Here is a 14,857-nt window from a genome sequence, read left to right as displayed (position 1 = left end):
TTTCTAAAATATAAACAGAATCTAGCATAGTTTGCTACAATTCAACAGCAGAGCGCGTCGTTAGCGATAGACCATATCTATATAAATCAAACATTAGCTAGTTTAAACTATTCATTGGCAGTGTTGGAACAAGTTTTGCATTAAACGGCAGCCAACCGGGCTGCGGCTGCATTGAATAGTGCGGTGCTTAGTTGTTATTGTTGGTGATCGAGTCAATTTTGCAGCGAGCCAAATCGAAACAACCGCTATTTAGTAGAAACCACCGCTCCATAGCACGAACATCACATGTTATGGAGATAATTGAGCGCTTAGTAGGTTGCCAGTAAGCGATGTTGTTTCATGGATACTGGAATCTTGTTCATTTTATTTCGTAACTATCATGTGAATTCGGCCTAAGTCTAAACACACTCTTCTGTAGAAAATAATGTTACTTACCTTGTAAGTAGATGGGTCCGACCAACACTTTCTTAGCAGAATAATAAGATTCTTGGCTAAAATATTCTCCAAGCTTGAAACAGACATATGGATAAAGAAATGATCGTATAGGGATTTATTTTCCTTTTTGGGAATAGAAGGTTAGAAAAGAAATTAAGTTGATTATCAGTTTTGGCCAGCTGAAGTCTCGCACTTGCAATTAAAAATATTCTACATTTATATCGAAGTCTTGTAAGCAAGATTAGTAAAAGAGAGATGATACCAAAGCACGTATATCGGAAACTATCGATTCAGTCCAAACGAACTGTGCTTTGTATGTGTGTGCCTACAAATACATATACGATCAGACCTTCAACTGTTTTCAGCTGATTGCCTGGAGGAAATGAAATCTGAATTAACGGAAAAACAATAAAGTTGTCTATACGTCTAGCATGTGTGTGTACCTATAGGAAATTACCACAACCATTGGCGGAGATTGGAATGATTTCACAAATGGGAATCTGCTCAAGCTTGTTAAATGGTATAAAACATCTGCGCAGGTATGTAATACAAAGATATACGAAAGTACTTATTTTCAGTTACCTAAAATTTGTTAAGAAACTTGCCAAACTATTCTTACTTACTAAATTAATACTTTTTTATAATTCCCGCCCACGGAAAAAGGGTAAATACCCAAACATCTATCTAAAAAATGTAAAGGTGGTAAAAAATAAGATTACGTACTTATAGAAAACTTCATTAGATTTCATTAAGAAATGAAAGATAGGTATTAGACTTATAGAAAAGTAAAATAATGCTCAACTACTTACAATTTTATTAACCTCATCATAAGGTTTACGACTTAAGTTGAAAACTTTACAAGCGCACTCTAGACGAAACTTATTGAAACACTTGACTAATGTCAAAGTATATGGTTTTTAAAGAAAATACCCTAATATTATAAACTACACTTAGATAATTATGTCAATATTAGAATGTAAAAAAAAACTGTCATTTATTTTCTAGACACTAATAAAATAAAGAGTTACTTGTAAACATAAATCATAATCATGGCAACACTAATTAAAAAAAAAGTCGATATGATGCCCGTTGACTTGTAAGTCGAGCGCAGGGAGGATTTATAATCTGCGTTTGTTAATCTCGCCTCCCAAATTCATTGTCTCAAATGTTAAAACCACAATATTTAGTGAATTTCTAAATCAAAGTGATGGTGATGACGGTTGATTTTATACAGTGCCTTATTTAATTTCGTTGTTAACTGTGTTGGAGTGAAATAAACACATGAAAGCTTTAACGACTGACGTGCATTTGTTTTCATTATGACCAAACGCCGAAGAATACTTCACGCGGACAAAATAATACAAAATGTTATGAATGTGTTTTGTTTGTTAATGTTTTTGCAGTTAAAAGGTAACTTTGTTTCTATAAATATCTACTGTTTAGTTAATATGCATTCACTGCTTCTTTCTTAGAAGTGAACTTTCTGGCACTGTGTTGTGCTTTTCGCCGCTAAGATTTTATTTATAAATTGTGTTTGAAAAGTTAAGTGATAAACTCAAATACCTATACAACGTACTTGCATATTGAGTAAAATTTGAACCAAGTTCTACAATACAAGTGCAATGTTTATACTAACTGATAGCTGTAATCACAAACAACCACAATTTTTGAAGTAATTGTGTTGATTGATTGATCATAATTAAGAATTAATTGGAAATTGTATATCTTTAATTAGTCTAGAAGTAATGGGAGACAGCATATTGAAATATTATCTTTCATTATTTACAAGAAAAACTTCAATGTTAAAGTCATTTTTTGTCTTAACTATCTTCATAATGTCTTGTATTATTATTCAGAAACTATTTTTGTGTCCAGCAATAAGTCTATTGTGCTATGTTAAGAGAATAGATGAAAGAAGGCCTCCTTGAATTAAAAACTTTTTGCCTTTATACTTTTCAATCGTAATAACCTTTCAAGAACTAATATCTGTTGAACTATATATGTTAACAACTAGCTACTTTTAAATATTGCACCGGGTGATCCTTCTTCAATACTTATATCCTTATTTTCAATATTTCAGGTTACTATTCAGTATCCAGTAACCCAATATTACTATACTCCACGGCATCAGACATTCGAGTAGTGAACACCTCAAAGATTGGCAAAGTCAATACTATAGTAAAAGACCTAGAACAGGGGTCTGCGGTGGACTTCCTCCATCGTAAGGACCTCATTTGCTGGTCTGACCAAACTGCAGAGTTAATACAGTGTATGAACTATAATGAAACTCATGTAGGAGAAAAGGTGAGGGTTATTAATTGTTTTTAATCAATTACCTAATTAATAAGTGCTGTAAGAGATAACATTTATTATTACTTTCAAGCTGATAACATTTTTTAATAACAAGAACACAGATTGTTGATAGTTTAAATTATATTTACACATCTTTATGGGTTTTAAAGCTGCATTTGATTTTTAAGATTCAATTTTTAGGGGAAAATGGAAAAAATGCTTTGTTTCTCCTGATATGTGTAAGCCCGTTTTCTACACCTTAAAATGGTTTTTTTTTAATGTTTCCCTTACAAGACATTATCCAGGATCTATATGAAATGCAGTATTGTAATAATGTGATTGAATTGTGTGTTACAGGTTAAAATAGTATCAGAGGGGTTAATTACTCCTACTGGAATAGCAATAGACTGGTACACAGACAAAATATATTGGACAGATGGGGAGACCAATAGAATAGAAGTTATTAGTATAGAACAAAAGTACAGGAAAGTACTGTTTTGGTCAGAAGTGGACCTGGCCAGGGCCATAGCTGTTGTTCCTAAAGAAGGGTAAGACACTATTTTAAAATAACTAAATAAAACTGCAAAATAAATAAATGTGAATACATTTATTATTTTATGATATTCAAAACACCTTTCATATTCACCTTATCAATATAAGGAAAAGAAAAAAAGGTGTGTTGTAAATAAAAAAATAGATCTTTTTTAACCTTTACACTATGATATATCAAACTGATTTTTTTTTGCTATTTAAATACTTTCTATTACAATTTTCTGTACATAATACTTATATGACTGTCTGATAATAGTACCAAACTACAATTTATCTAGTTTGTAAGCAATAGTTTCGTCATATTCTATTAATAACATTATATTACATAAATTATCAATTATTAACTTATTGAATTTAGGTTTATGAGCTAATGCTGACTTCAGACCAATGGAATTTCTAGGTTCCTTATTGTACAGCTTATCATTGCAAGTCCATAAATCTTGAGTGAATAGTAGTATGTTGTTTATTTCTTTACACACAAGACAACCATACACATACTTATTTTCATCCTCTTAAATGTTAAACTGTAAAATTCTTATATTAAAAACACTCAAAAACTATATGCAACCTGGGGCGCGTTAGGTTTGTTTTGAATCTGGCTGAAGTAACAAATTGATTGTCCTTTCCAGTTTGATGTTTTGGACGGACTGGGGCGAAGTACCCAAAATAGAGAGAGCTGGAATGAATGGCGACCCAGCTACACGCAAAGTAATAATTAAAGAAAACATATTCTGGCCGAACGGCATCACAATAGACTATGACAACAACCTTATTTACTGGGTAGATGCTAAACTGCATTTTGTTGACGTGATAGACTTTAATGGGGAGAAAAGGAAAAGTGTTGTTAAAGAGGACCTTGTGTACCCGTATGCACTCGCATTTTATAGCAATAAGCTTTATTGGACTGATTGGAAAACATGGTAAGATTTCAGTTAGATTCTCTATTGCTATGTTATTGTATAGAGTATCTTTAAGAAGTTGGAAGTTTTTTCAATATTATGCCAGTAACCGTTTAAATCTTTAAGTAATGTTGTGTTATTTGTAATATATAGCCATGTATGTTGGCACTAACTATAAAAAAATATAATTAAAAACTATCTTGAAATAGGAGTATTTAACTTGATTTGATAGCCTTTTATTATAATCATCTATCCCATTCAAGGTCAATTCACACATGGGATATATCTACAAATGGTCCCATGAAGGAGCTTATCAAATCTGACCCAGTGCCTGTTGACCTGAAGGTCTATGACGGGAGCAGACAGTTGATGCCCACTGGAGACTACCCATGCAAGGAGAATAATGGAGGCTGTTCTCATTTATGTTTACTTTCCCCTACACCTCCAGGTATGAACAAAAACTAGTTAAACATATTTGCAGAATTCAATTTCAAAATCAACTCATTTATGTTAAGTTCTATTTATCCACTAATAAATCTATGTGTAATTGTGTAGTTGCAAGCTTAACCACATAGTAGAATATTATTTTTCTAATAATCACATAGCGTTGATATACTATCATGATAAAATGTTAGTGTATGAACAGTAGATTATTTCTTTAATAATATTCCCTTACTTACTCCTTCCCATGGAGTAAGTAACTCCATTATCTTCATCATCATAACAAGCCGGGGAGGCTTGTGATGATCCTCGATATTAACTTAAATTTAAAAATTACCAATTATACCAAAGGAGGTTTTATCAAGAACATTTTCACTATACAGGTTACGAGTGCGCCTGCCCCACTGGCTCGAAGCTCAAGGAGAACAGCAACACGACCTGCTACGACAGCCCGCAGTCGCTGCTCATAGTGGCGCAGCGCTCCGCCATATCCAAGATCTCACTGGACTCGCCAGACTTCACGCCTTACACATTACCACTCAAGGACTTGAAGAGAGCTCTCACTGTGGACTTTGATCCGAAGTCAGAGTATATTTACTGGGCTGATAGTTTGGTAGGTAATAGTTTTAGCCGCTGGTAACGAAGATAATGTGTTTTATTAGTTGAATAATGTCATGTGTAGCAAATCATCCCATTCAAATGCTGATGAGCTTTGTTATACAAAGCTATAGAAGGACTAAACACTTTTTATGGGAATAAGTTACTAGACAATAGAGTTTTTGACTAAATCTAATAATATAAATCTGTTTTGATCTGTCAGACATCTGTCTCGATCTCTAAAAAATATATTGAATTTGGATTTCTATTTTATCAATATAAAAGTAGGGAAGATTAAAAGCACTTAAGATGAGACATAACATCACTTGCTATATATATAAGCGTACTGGTAAGTGACGTCATACGAAATTTGTAATAACTGTATTTTTTTGTTGGCGACATAAAAGAAAGAATACGTGTCCAGTATTTTTAAGAAATCCATCTGACCGGTTTTTTTTTTGTCATAAACTCTATTCGAAAAGTTATTGAATGAATATTATGTTGGTAGGCTAAGACGATATCCCGCGCGCGGCTGGACGGCAGCTCGCAGCAGGTGGTGATCCACAGCAGCGGCGTGCCCGACAGCATCGCCATCGACGCGCTCGCTGGGAACATCTACTGGACAGACCCCGTCACCGACACCATCAGCGTGGCCCGCCTCGACGGGACCTCCAAGAAGGTCGCTTATTTAACTGTACTTTTGTGTTACAAACTGTACACAGTAATAGTAGATTAACAGTAGAATAAATGAAAATGAAATAATGGCAAATATTACATAAAATAGAATCCTCGAAATATTTTTTTTTTATTAATTATCGAAAGATCCATAATGTTTGCTTTTGGTAAACCCAAAGAGGTTAAACCATTAACGCTTATTATAAACTAAGTAGTTGGTATTTATGTATTTAGAAGTACCAACTAAACATGTACCTACCAAGTAAAGTTGGTACTTGGATCAATAAATAAATACAAATATTTTAACATTATCCACAAACAGGTGATAATCCATAACGAGCTATACGATCCTCGTGCGATAGCCTTGCACCCGGTGGCCGGCTGGATGTTCTGGTCTGACTGGAACGAGAAGAAGCCCAAGATCGAGCGCGCCAACCTGGACGGCAGCGGCCGCCTGCTGCTCGTGTACGAGAGGCTCACGTGGCCCAACGGGATCGCGCTCGACACCGAGCGGAACAAGCTCTACTGGGGAGACGCCAGGACGCATAAGATTGAGGTGCGATTTACTTTGTTTTCTGTTATGTCTTTCGCGTGATGTGTTGTGTATTATACCTCATACCCACCAGTCACCAAAACAATGTTAAATCAGTAATCTTTTGCATCCCATATTGTTACTACGTCCCATATTGTTGGGTTTCAAACCCAACACACACGCGCTGTCACCTCGCGATGTCGTATGCTGTGTGCATACACAAATATTGAATAACGTGTGTACGCATGCAAATCAGACTAAAACCAATAGCCCTCATACTTTGCAATAAAATGTTATTTTAAAATATTAGGTTTGCAATATGGACGGTACTGAGAGAAAAGAACTACACAGCAGTGAAATATTACACATATTTGGCCTCACATTACTTGGAGAGCACCTCTACTGGACTGACATGCAGAAACGAACATTGGACAGAATTAACAAGAATACAGGTAAGAACTAAATTATTTGTTACCGTTTATTTTCGCGAATTAGGCTTGATTCCATTTTTTACAGGAATTAATTTATAAACCGTTGCAGCACTACACTAACGTCGACTTCTCTCACCGCTCACTCTCGATCTTTTCCCAGCGACAAAGCTCAACATTTTCAGCTTTGTCGCCGATCATATTTCATATTTGTCGCTGGAAACGAGCGTCGATCGTCTCCATGAGATCGCACCTTAAGATCTATATTTCCTTGCCATTTGCTGAGTCGTTTCTAAAATTTTCGAGGTTTTAGACTACCAAATGCTGCCTCACCTCTTTCCATATCTAAGGTGCGGCAATTACTCTGCCCAGTACATAAGTGTGGAGCAAGTCCCAACTATGCCTTCGTTATTTTATAAAATACCAGCTACCTGCCCAAATAATGATTTTATTTAACCATCTCGTCGTCACAGAGCCACTGGCAACTTTTATAAAATAACGCGAGTTTTAGCCGCGTCGTGGGCTTTAGCGATAACCATTGTGTTTGTTAGGTCTGGAGCGGCAGGCGGTGGTGGAGCAGCTGGCCAACATGATGGGTGTGAAGGCGTTCCGGCTGCGCGCGGCCACCGCCAGCAACGCGTGCGCGCGGGACAACGCGGGCTGCTCGCACCTGTGTCTCAACACGCCCGCCGCGCACGTCTGCAGCTGCCCGCTCGGTCTGAGAACTTTTTTCTAAAAAATCAAATTAAAATTACGCACCTCTAACCTAAGACTTTTTTACAGGGTTGGAATTAAGCAAAGATCGGAAGACTTGTGTGGTACCAGAAGCATTTCTAGTGTACAGTCGAAAAAACGTCATAGGCCATATTAGTATAGAAAACGAAGAAAATGACGCCATCCTACCTCTTAAAGACCTTAAAGAAGTCAGGTAAGAATCATAATTAAAGCCGTTCTTGTGTAAACAGTCCTTCATTTTGATTTGATTCCTTGGGACTAATAAAATGTATTTTTCCAGTGCCTTAGCAGTACATGTGTCAGGCAACAAGCTGTACTGGTCGGACAGCAAAACCAAGACGATAAATAGATGCTCAATAAACGGATCTAATATGGAGAAAGTTTTGGAATGGACGGGCTTGGTTGAAGGTAAGCGGACATTTTTTTCTATCGAAATGTTTATTTAATACATTATTTTCATTCATACTTTTTCAGCAACTTTAGTACTGTGGCGAAACCCGATTGTTTTTTGGAAATACTTTAGCTCTCGCTCCAAGCATATGATTTCCCCAAAGAAACCAAGTTTTTGACCAAAACAGCACTTGTTTCCCATATTGATTTAACGTTCTCCTGACGTAATGTATATAAATGCTGAAGCCCTTTTTGAGTAATTCTAAAGAAAGTAATTGTTTTGTATGCACAAAACCGGTATTTAAATATGTTTGGGCTTCGCCAAAACACATGTAAACATTTTTTTCCGACTTTTCAAGCTGTTCAATTTCATAATGTTTGCCAAACAGTTAATTTTGTTCAGCGACTGAATTCGTAACTAAGTATTTAAAGATGAACATGTTGTACCCAGGTATGGCAATTGACTGGTCGGGGCAGAACATCTACTGGACGGACACGGCGACAGCCCGCATCGAGGTGTCACGGCTGGACGGCTCGTCCCGCCGCGCGCTGCTGTGGCAGGCGCTCAAGAAGCCCAAGAGCATCGCGCTAGACCCCAGGAGAGGGTACGCACTCATATTATGTTAAAGCTTTTCCCCACCCTAGGCCTTTCGGACATCGTCTTACCGGACGACGCGGCGAAACTTTATAACACGGTACTAAAGGTCTAACAAACAAGACGTTTATGTATATAATGGAGTAAAGACGGGGGGACTATTTTGCCAAAAATTTACACCTATTAAACCCGTCAAGTAAAACACATACGCGACGCCAGATCTACGTATTTCTGCTTTGAGACCAAACTGGCTTCAATTGAGGGGAAACAAATCTGTTTGACATAAAAAAGAAAAACAATATTCATATTTTGTTTCAGCTACATGTACTGGTCAGAGCTCGGTTCCAAGTGCATCAAACGCGCCGGCATGGACGGCTCAGCGCCCACTGTGCTCATCGAACAAGTAGGCAAGGTCCACTCCATAGCCTTGGACCACGAGAAGCGCGCCATCTACTGGGCGGCCTTAGACCCGCCAGCCATAGAGTTTGCTTACCTCAATGGAACCGGAAGGAAGACTTTAGTGAGCAATGTATCGATGCCGTATACTCTAGCTCTGTATAATGATAAAGTTTATTGGGGAGACTGGAATACAGGTGAGTTTGGTTTGCAGTAGTTTCTTAGTGTTTGTTCACACTTGCCAATACTTCTTTTTAACAACTTGTAAAGGAACCTGAACTTCAGATGCATTTTTTGGCTTATGTATTTCTTTGTTTTGGATGTGGCACAAAACGAAATTGTAAATAAAAAAGTACTCTGTAACCGCATTGGTCTTTGCCGGTTGCATTATATCAGTATCCGCGTTTGTGTTTGCTAAAAAATACGTATAAAACGAGCGAAACAAAGCATTGTCACCCCCGTATCGACAGATGGTGACACATTTCAAGATCCACGATATCGTGAATGATCCGCACGGAAACGCATCGGCAGCACGCTACGCAATCGTCTACGGTAGTCGAAATTAAATAGCAGTGCTTTTCTTTACGTGGTCAACGTACTTAGCATATCAGAGATCACAGGATATCGATTTAACGTGTTTTGCTGATGGTCACAAGAAACCTTCATCTAGCAGTCGGTGAAGGTACATGTCTTGCTTAAGTCGCCCTTGTGTGCAAGCAAACTGAAGCTTTTCGTTTCCAGGCGTGGTGGAGTCTGCGTCGAAGCTGGACGGGTCGGGGCGCGCAGTCGTGCACTCGGGCGTGGAGTACATCTCGGAGCTGAAGGTGTTCGCGGGGGCGCGGCGCGGGGGCGCGCAGTGCGGCGCGGGCAACGGCGGCTGCGCGCATCTGTGCCTGGCCGCGCCCGCGCCCCCGCCCGCGCCCGCCTACCGCTGCGCCTGCCCCGCGCACTACCGCCTGGCGCGCGACAACCTCACCTGCACGGGTAGGCACCGGACAGCTACTCATTATTGTAACTTATTAACACAGCCTTTAAAACGGCCTATTTGAAATAAAAACGTTTGATTTGCTTTGGCCGCCCCGCATGTATCCAACAACTCCCCCTACCCGTACCCACCTACAAAAATACTCAAGAGACAAATAAATAACATGACAAAAACTAATATCTAAATTTTTTTCCAGAACCTGAAGAATTCCTGATATTCGCACAAAAAAATGCTATTGGACGAATAGTTGTCGCCAATGGAGAATGTAACGACGCTTACATACCACTGACTGGACTGAAGAACGTTAAAGCCATCGAATACGACCCTGTCAACAAGTAAGTATAATAAAGAATACTTCTTTTAAGTCTGAATTTGCGAAAAATTTCTTCAACTAACTCAATACCGGTCTCGTGTCGCCCCTGATAAACGAGTTGCATGCCACACTCATCAGCGCGACGAACAAGAATTCGTGAAAGTGATCCACGAATACTCGTTTTGAGTCTGGGTGTGTAAATGCATGTGAGTCCGCGGTCGCAAAAAAGTCTTGTTAAAACATATCACCACTTTCCATGTCAGAACAGCTCAAAAATCTTAACTGATTTAATTGCATCTAATTCATATAATTTGCAGACATCTCTACTGGATGGATGAAGACTCTCACTCTATCCGTCGGGTCCCCGTCTCCTACTCTGTGACGTCAGCTATCACTGACTCCACTACCGTGGTCTCAGGTCTAAGCAGACCATTCCACATGGTACTAGACATATTAGGAAGAGCCCTGTATTGGACCTGTGCCGACACGGACTCCATCAACGCCACTTCCATCGATAATAACTCGTCTTCAGGGGTCATTTTGAGAGGAGACAACATGATGCCGCGACATTTAGCTTTTCACCAGACTAAACGGTTAGTATACTTTAATCGTCTTGTATTTTTACCGTGTCCTGGTATTTTACTTCGTATTTGGTACAGGTTTCTGATCTGGAACGACGCGGGTCTGGGCGTGATAATGCGCGCCAACGTGGACGGTACGGCCCGCGTGGAGCTCGCGCGCGCCAGCAACGCCACCGCGCTCGCCGTGGACCACAACACCGGCACCGTGTACTACGCGCTCAGCCGCCAGATACACGCCGTCGACCTTGACGCGTCCAACAAGTATGTCGGCATGCTTATTCATCCTACTACTTAGGAAATTAATTCTATTTAAAAGATAAAACTTAATAATTAAACAACCTATTTGACAAAAAGCCAATTAAAAGTTTTCACGTGTAGAATTATTCTAAATTTTGAGGTGAGAGCACAAAAACAGTTTCATAATTTGTTAATTAACAGGTTACATACAAAGGTTCAATATTAATGAAAAACGATTGCGACTTGATAAAGAAAATCCAAAAGGCGAAGATAATTAAAACAATACATAGGTTATTCTTTGAAAGATTTTAAGTTCAGACACTTTCTGGACGTGAAAGAATCCAAATCGAACTGCTTACATGTTTAGTTGAAGGAAGATGTTAAATGCAATATGTTTGGGCAGACGCGTGGTGTGGCAGGGCGGCTGGGCGGGCACGCTGGCCCCGTACGGCGGCTGGCTGTACTTCAGCGGCGGCTCGGGCGCGCTCATGCGCGTGGCGCTGCACCGGCGCGACGCGCCCGCCGCCGCCGTGCCGCACGTGGCGCGCCTGGCCGCCGCGCGCGCCGTGCCGCGCCTGCCGCGCGCGCACCCCTGCTGGCGCGGCGGCGCGTGCGGCGGCGCGGCCGGCTCCTGCGGCGCGGGCGGCGTGTGCGGCTGCGCGCTGCGCTGCGGCGCGCCCCCGCCCTGCCACCCGCACCGCTTCCTGTGCGACGCCGCCGCGGAGGAGCCGCGCTGCATCCCGCACCACTGGAAGTACGCACTCGCACCGCTACGTCACGCAGGACTGCGGGGGGCGACATTCCACTAACTAATACGATGCTCTCCACAGGTGTGATGGCCAAAAAGACTGCGAGAACGGTGCAGACGAAGCCGACTGTGGCGCCTGCGCAGCCGGACTGCGATGTGCTGACGGCGCATGCGCAGCCGCACTGGGCGCTTGTGACTCAGGAGCTTACTGTGAAAGAGCACCTCTACCTGATGCATTCCGGTATGTTGTCAACTTAATTAGTCGCTTATAATAATTTAATTCCTTGATTTTGTTGTTTCTTTTTTGTTTTTTGTCGAAATGAATAATATTTTCTAAACTTTCTTGAATATTTTTTTTATAAGTTAATCAAATCAATGGTTTGAAGAGAAATTCTTACAAAATGTTGTTTGTATTTTATGGGAGGTTGAAATGGTATTTTAGCACCAATATAAGCCTCAATGAAGCTCTAACGTGTCTGCTCAACTCGAGAGTTCGTTAAAGTACTAAAAATGTGTTATAGTTGCGACGACCGGCTGTGCCTGGCGCCGCGGCTGCTATGCGACGGGCGCGCGCAGTGCGAGGACCGGTCGGACGAGGCGGCCGCCACGTGCGGGCTGGCGGGGGCCGCGCCGCAGGCGGGCGGCGCGCGGCGCCTGGGCGCGCTGTGGCTGTGCGGCGCGCTGGCGGGCGGCGCGGGCGCGCTGGGCGCCGCCTGGGCCGCGCTGCGCCGCCTGCGCCGCGCGCCGCGCCCCGCCCGCGCGCCCGAGCCGCTGTGCCCGCTGTCGCCGCTGCGCGCCGCGCCGCCCGCGCGCGCCCGCGCCGCGCTCAAGCGGGACCCGCCCGAGCGCGCGCGACCGCTCGGCGCCAGCTCCACCGAGTCAGTAGCCACACATACGTTACATCCGCCATCCACTGAATGACATTGCCTAACAAAGTCTTTGTTTGCAGCACGTCGGAGAGTGTCTGCCTGCGCTACCCGCGGCCCACGGCCAACCCGCCGCCGTCGCCGGCCACGGGCAGCTCGGGCGCGGGCGCGGCCCCCCGACGCCGCCCGTACCGTCACTACCGCGCCATGAACCGCCCCCCGCCGCCGACGCCGGCCTCCACAGACGCGTGCGAGTCGGAGCCCGAGCCGGCCGCGCGCGCCCCGCCGCCCTCGCCCGCTCCGCGCAGGCACTGACCCTGCCCGACAGGTACAGGTACAGGTACAGGCGCCTGAGCGCCACTAATTAACGATAAAAGAGAACAACATTTTTTTCTTTGAAAATTCTACAAAGACGCTCTATCTGAGCATCAGTTTATTCGGGGTCGGTAAGACAATTCTACTTATTAAATTAAGATTATCAGCTCGTGTCTAGTTTGATGAGCAGCCAAATGCAGATCCTATACTGGACATGACAGACAAAAAGGGGTATTTGACTAAAAAAAATCTATAAAAACCTGATAGATTTCCAAGAAATATCGAATTCACATCATATTCATACATTTTTTTTATCGACAAGTGACTTTGCTGGCTGATAATAAAACGAAGAAAAGAAAAAAAATATATGCCTTAATGTATTTTTTTTTGTCAATACCTCATTCTAATAACTTTACATTAAAAGTTTTACTTGCAAAAATATACTAAGCCAAACGAAATGGCTGTTATATGTTTCGTATTCACGAATGTGATGTGTACGCGCCTTCGTACAATCATTGTTTTTATGGGCAAGAGTTAGAAACACGGCTGAATAAGTGTGGTCAGAACCATTGGCGCCTTTAAAAAAAAGTGACTAAGCACTTACACGTGTTAAATACATGCCTACATTGTTGAGTTAGCTTATCTGATATGATGAAACATAGTTAAAATTAATATTATTACAGATGTTGATGACTAGCTTTGTAAACGCCCCCGACATGTGTCATAAACTTATAGAATTGTGTATCATGAATACAAAACAATTCAATATTCTAGTCTACTTTAATATTCTCAGTGTAAACTTTAAGTCGTACCAACTGATAAATATATGAATCAACATAAAATAGTTTACAAAATATGACGAAGTTAATTCTAGGGCTAAATATTGTTATGAAAGTGTGAAATTACAACTTGGTGCTATTTCACTGTTCGTGCCTCATTAATCTTTATAAGAATAAATCTCTATTGTTTGTATTATATAGAATAGGTTAAGGGAAAACACGTAAGCCTTGATACTGGATTAAGAAATAAACATTGAGTGAAGGCTTTCGTCGATTAAGTATTCTGTTGACAATTTTTTTAACCAGTAGCATATTTGTAAATAAATTGTATGCCATTTGTCAACAACTTATCCATCGAAAACAAATACGGATTTTGTTTCGTAACATATAAAAATTCTATGCCTAGATTACTATAACCATAAACTGAATTAACGTGTTTTTTCCTGACGTTGTAAATAAAATATTGTAAACAAGTTTTATATAGAGTAAGTAAATAATTAACTATATCTATATAGTAATGTGTAAGTTACAATTATTATACACAAACATATTTGTTTTGACTTATTGAAGCTACGCGCTTTTAATTAATTTAGACGCCCATTGAAATTGAACAACAATAATTAAATATTGGTTTGTGGTTCCTTATTTGAATTAGTAAAAACTACTACTTTTTGTAATGTTTTAAAGCAGACAATAACATGTCTTTGTAATATGTATTTCTATAAGCAAAAAGATAACAGTTAAAATCATTTTTACAAAATAAAAAATGCTTAATGTTATTATTACAGGAATCGTTAAAAAAAACTATGTATGTTACATGTTGTTAAGCACAAATATCATTAGTTAATGATCACTCATTGTTTCTGTATGTATCAATTTATTTTTGAATAGATTAAGTTCAAAGAAACGTTTATTTGCAGTTGCCATTTAAATTTGCATTTTTTTTTTGTATAGATATCTAAGGCAACTATATAGTTAGATTATTTCGATTCTAAATATCTAAAACTGACTGACTGTGAGATTTTTGTAATAAACTTTTGTACCTGTTACTACTGTTGTTTTTTAT

At 40.4% G+C, this 14,857-nt stretch overlaps 1 protein-coding gene across 1 annotated transcript; it reads left to right on the top strand.

The window, feature by feature from the left end:
* The first annotated feature begins 1,508 nt into the window (after positions 1 to 1,508).
* On the top strand, positions 1,509 to 14,840 carry LOC113501900 (low-density lipoprotein receptor-related protein 6). The gene is made up of 23 exons (XM_026883210.1): positions 1,509 to 1,845; positions 2,516 to 2,739; positions 3,085 to 3,275; positions 3,909 to 4,199; positions 4,442 to 4,626; positions 5,003 to 5,232; positions 5,725 to 5,895; positions 6,214 to 6,447; positions 6,734 to 6,875; positions 7,403 to 7,567; positions 7,635 to 7,779; positions 7,867 to 7,994; positions 8,428 to 8,581; positions 8,890 to 9,164; positions 9,709 to 9,951; positions 10,149 to 10,287; positions 10,583 to 10,858; positions 10,925 to 11,107; positions 11,487 to 11,681; positions 11,724 to 11,837; positions 11,914 to 12,072; positions 12,353 to 12,709; positions 12,781 to 14,840. The coding sequence occupies exons 1-23, from the start codon at positions 1,755 to 1,757 to the stop codon at positions 13,010 to 13,012; spliced, it is 4,524 nt and encodes a 1,507-aa protein (XP_026739011.1). The 5' UTR covers positions 1,509 to 1,754; the 3' UTR covers positions 13,013 to 14,840.
* The last annotated feature ends 17 nt before the right edge of the window (positions 14,841 to 14,857 follow it).

Source organism: Trichoplusia ni, chromosome 2, assembly GCF_003590095.1.
Source record: "Trichoplusia ni isolate ovarian cell line Hi5 chromosome 2, tn1, whole genome shotgun sequence".
NCBI lineage: Eukaryota > Metazoa > Arthropoda > Insecta > Lepidoptera > Noctuidae > Trichoplusia > Trichoplusia ni.
This window is presented reverse-complemented; position numbering and strand designations above follow the sequence as displayed.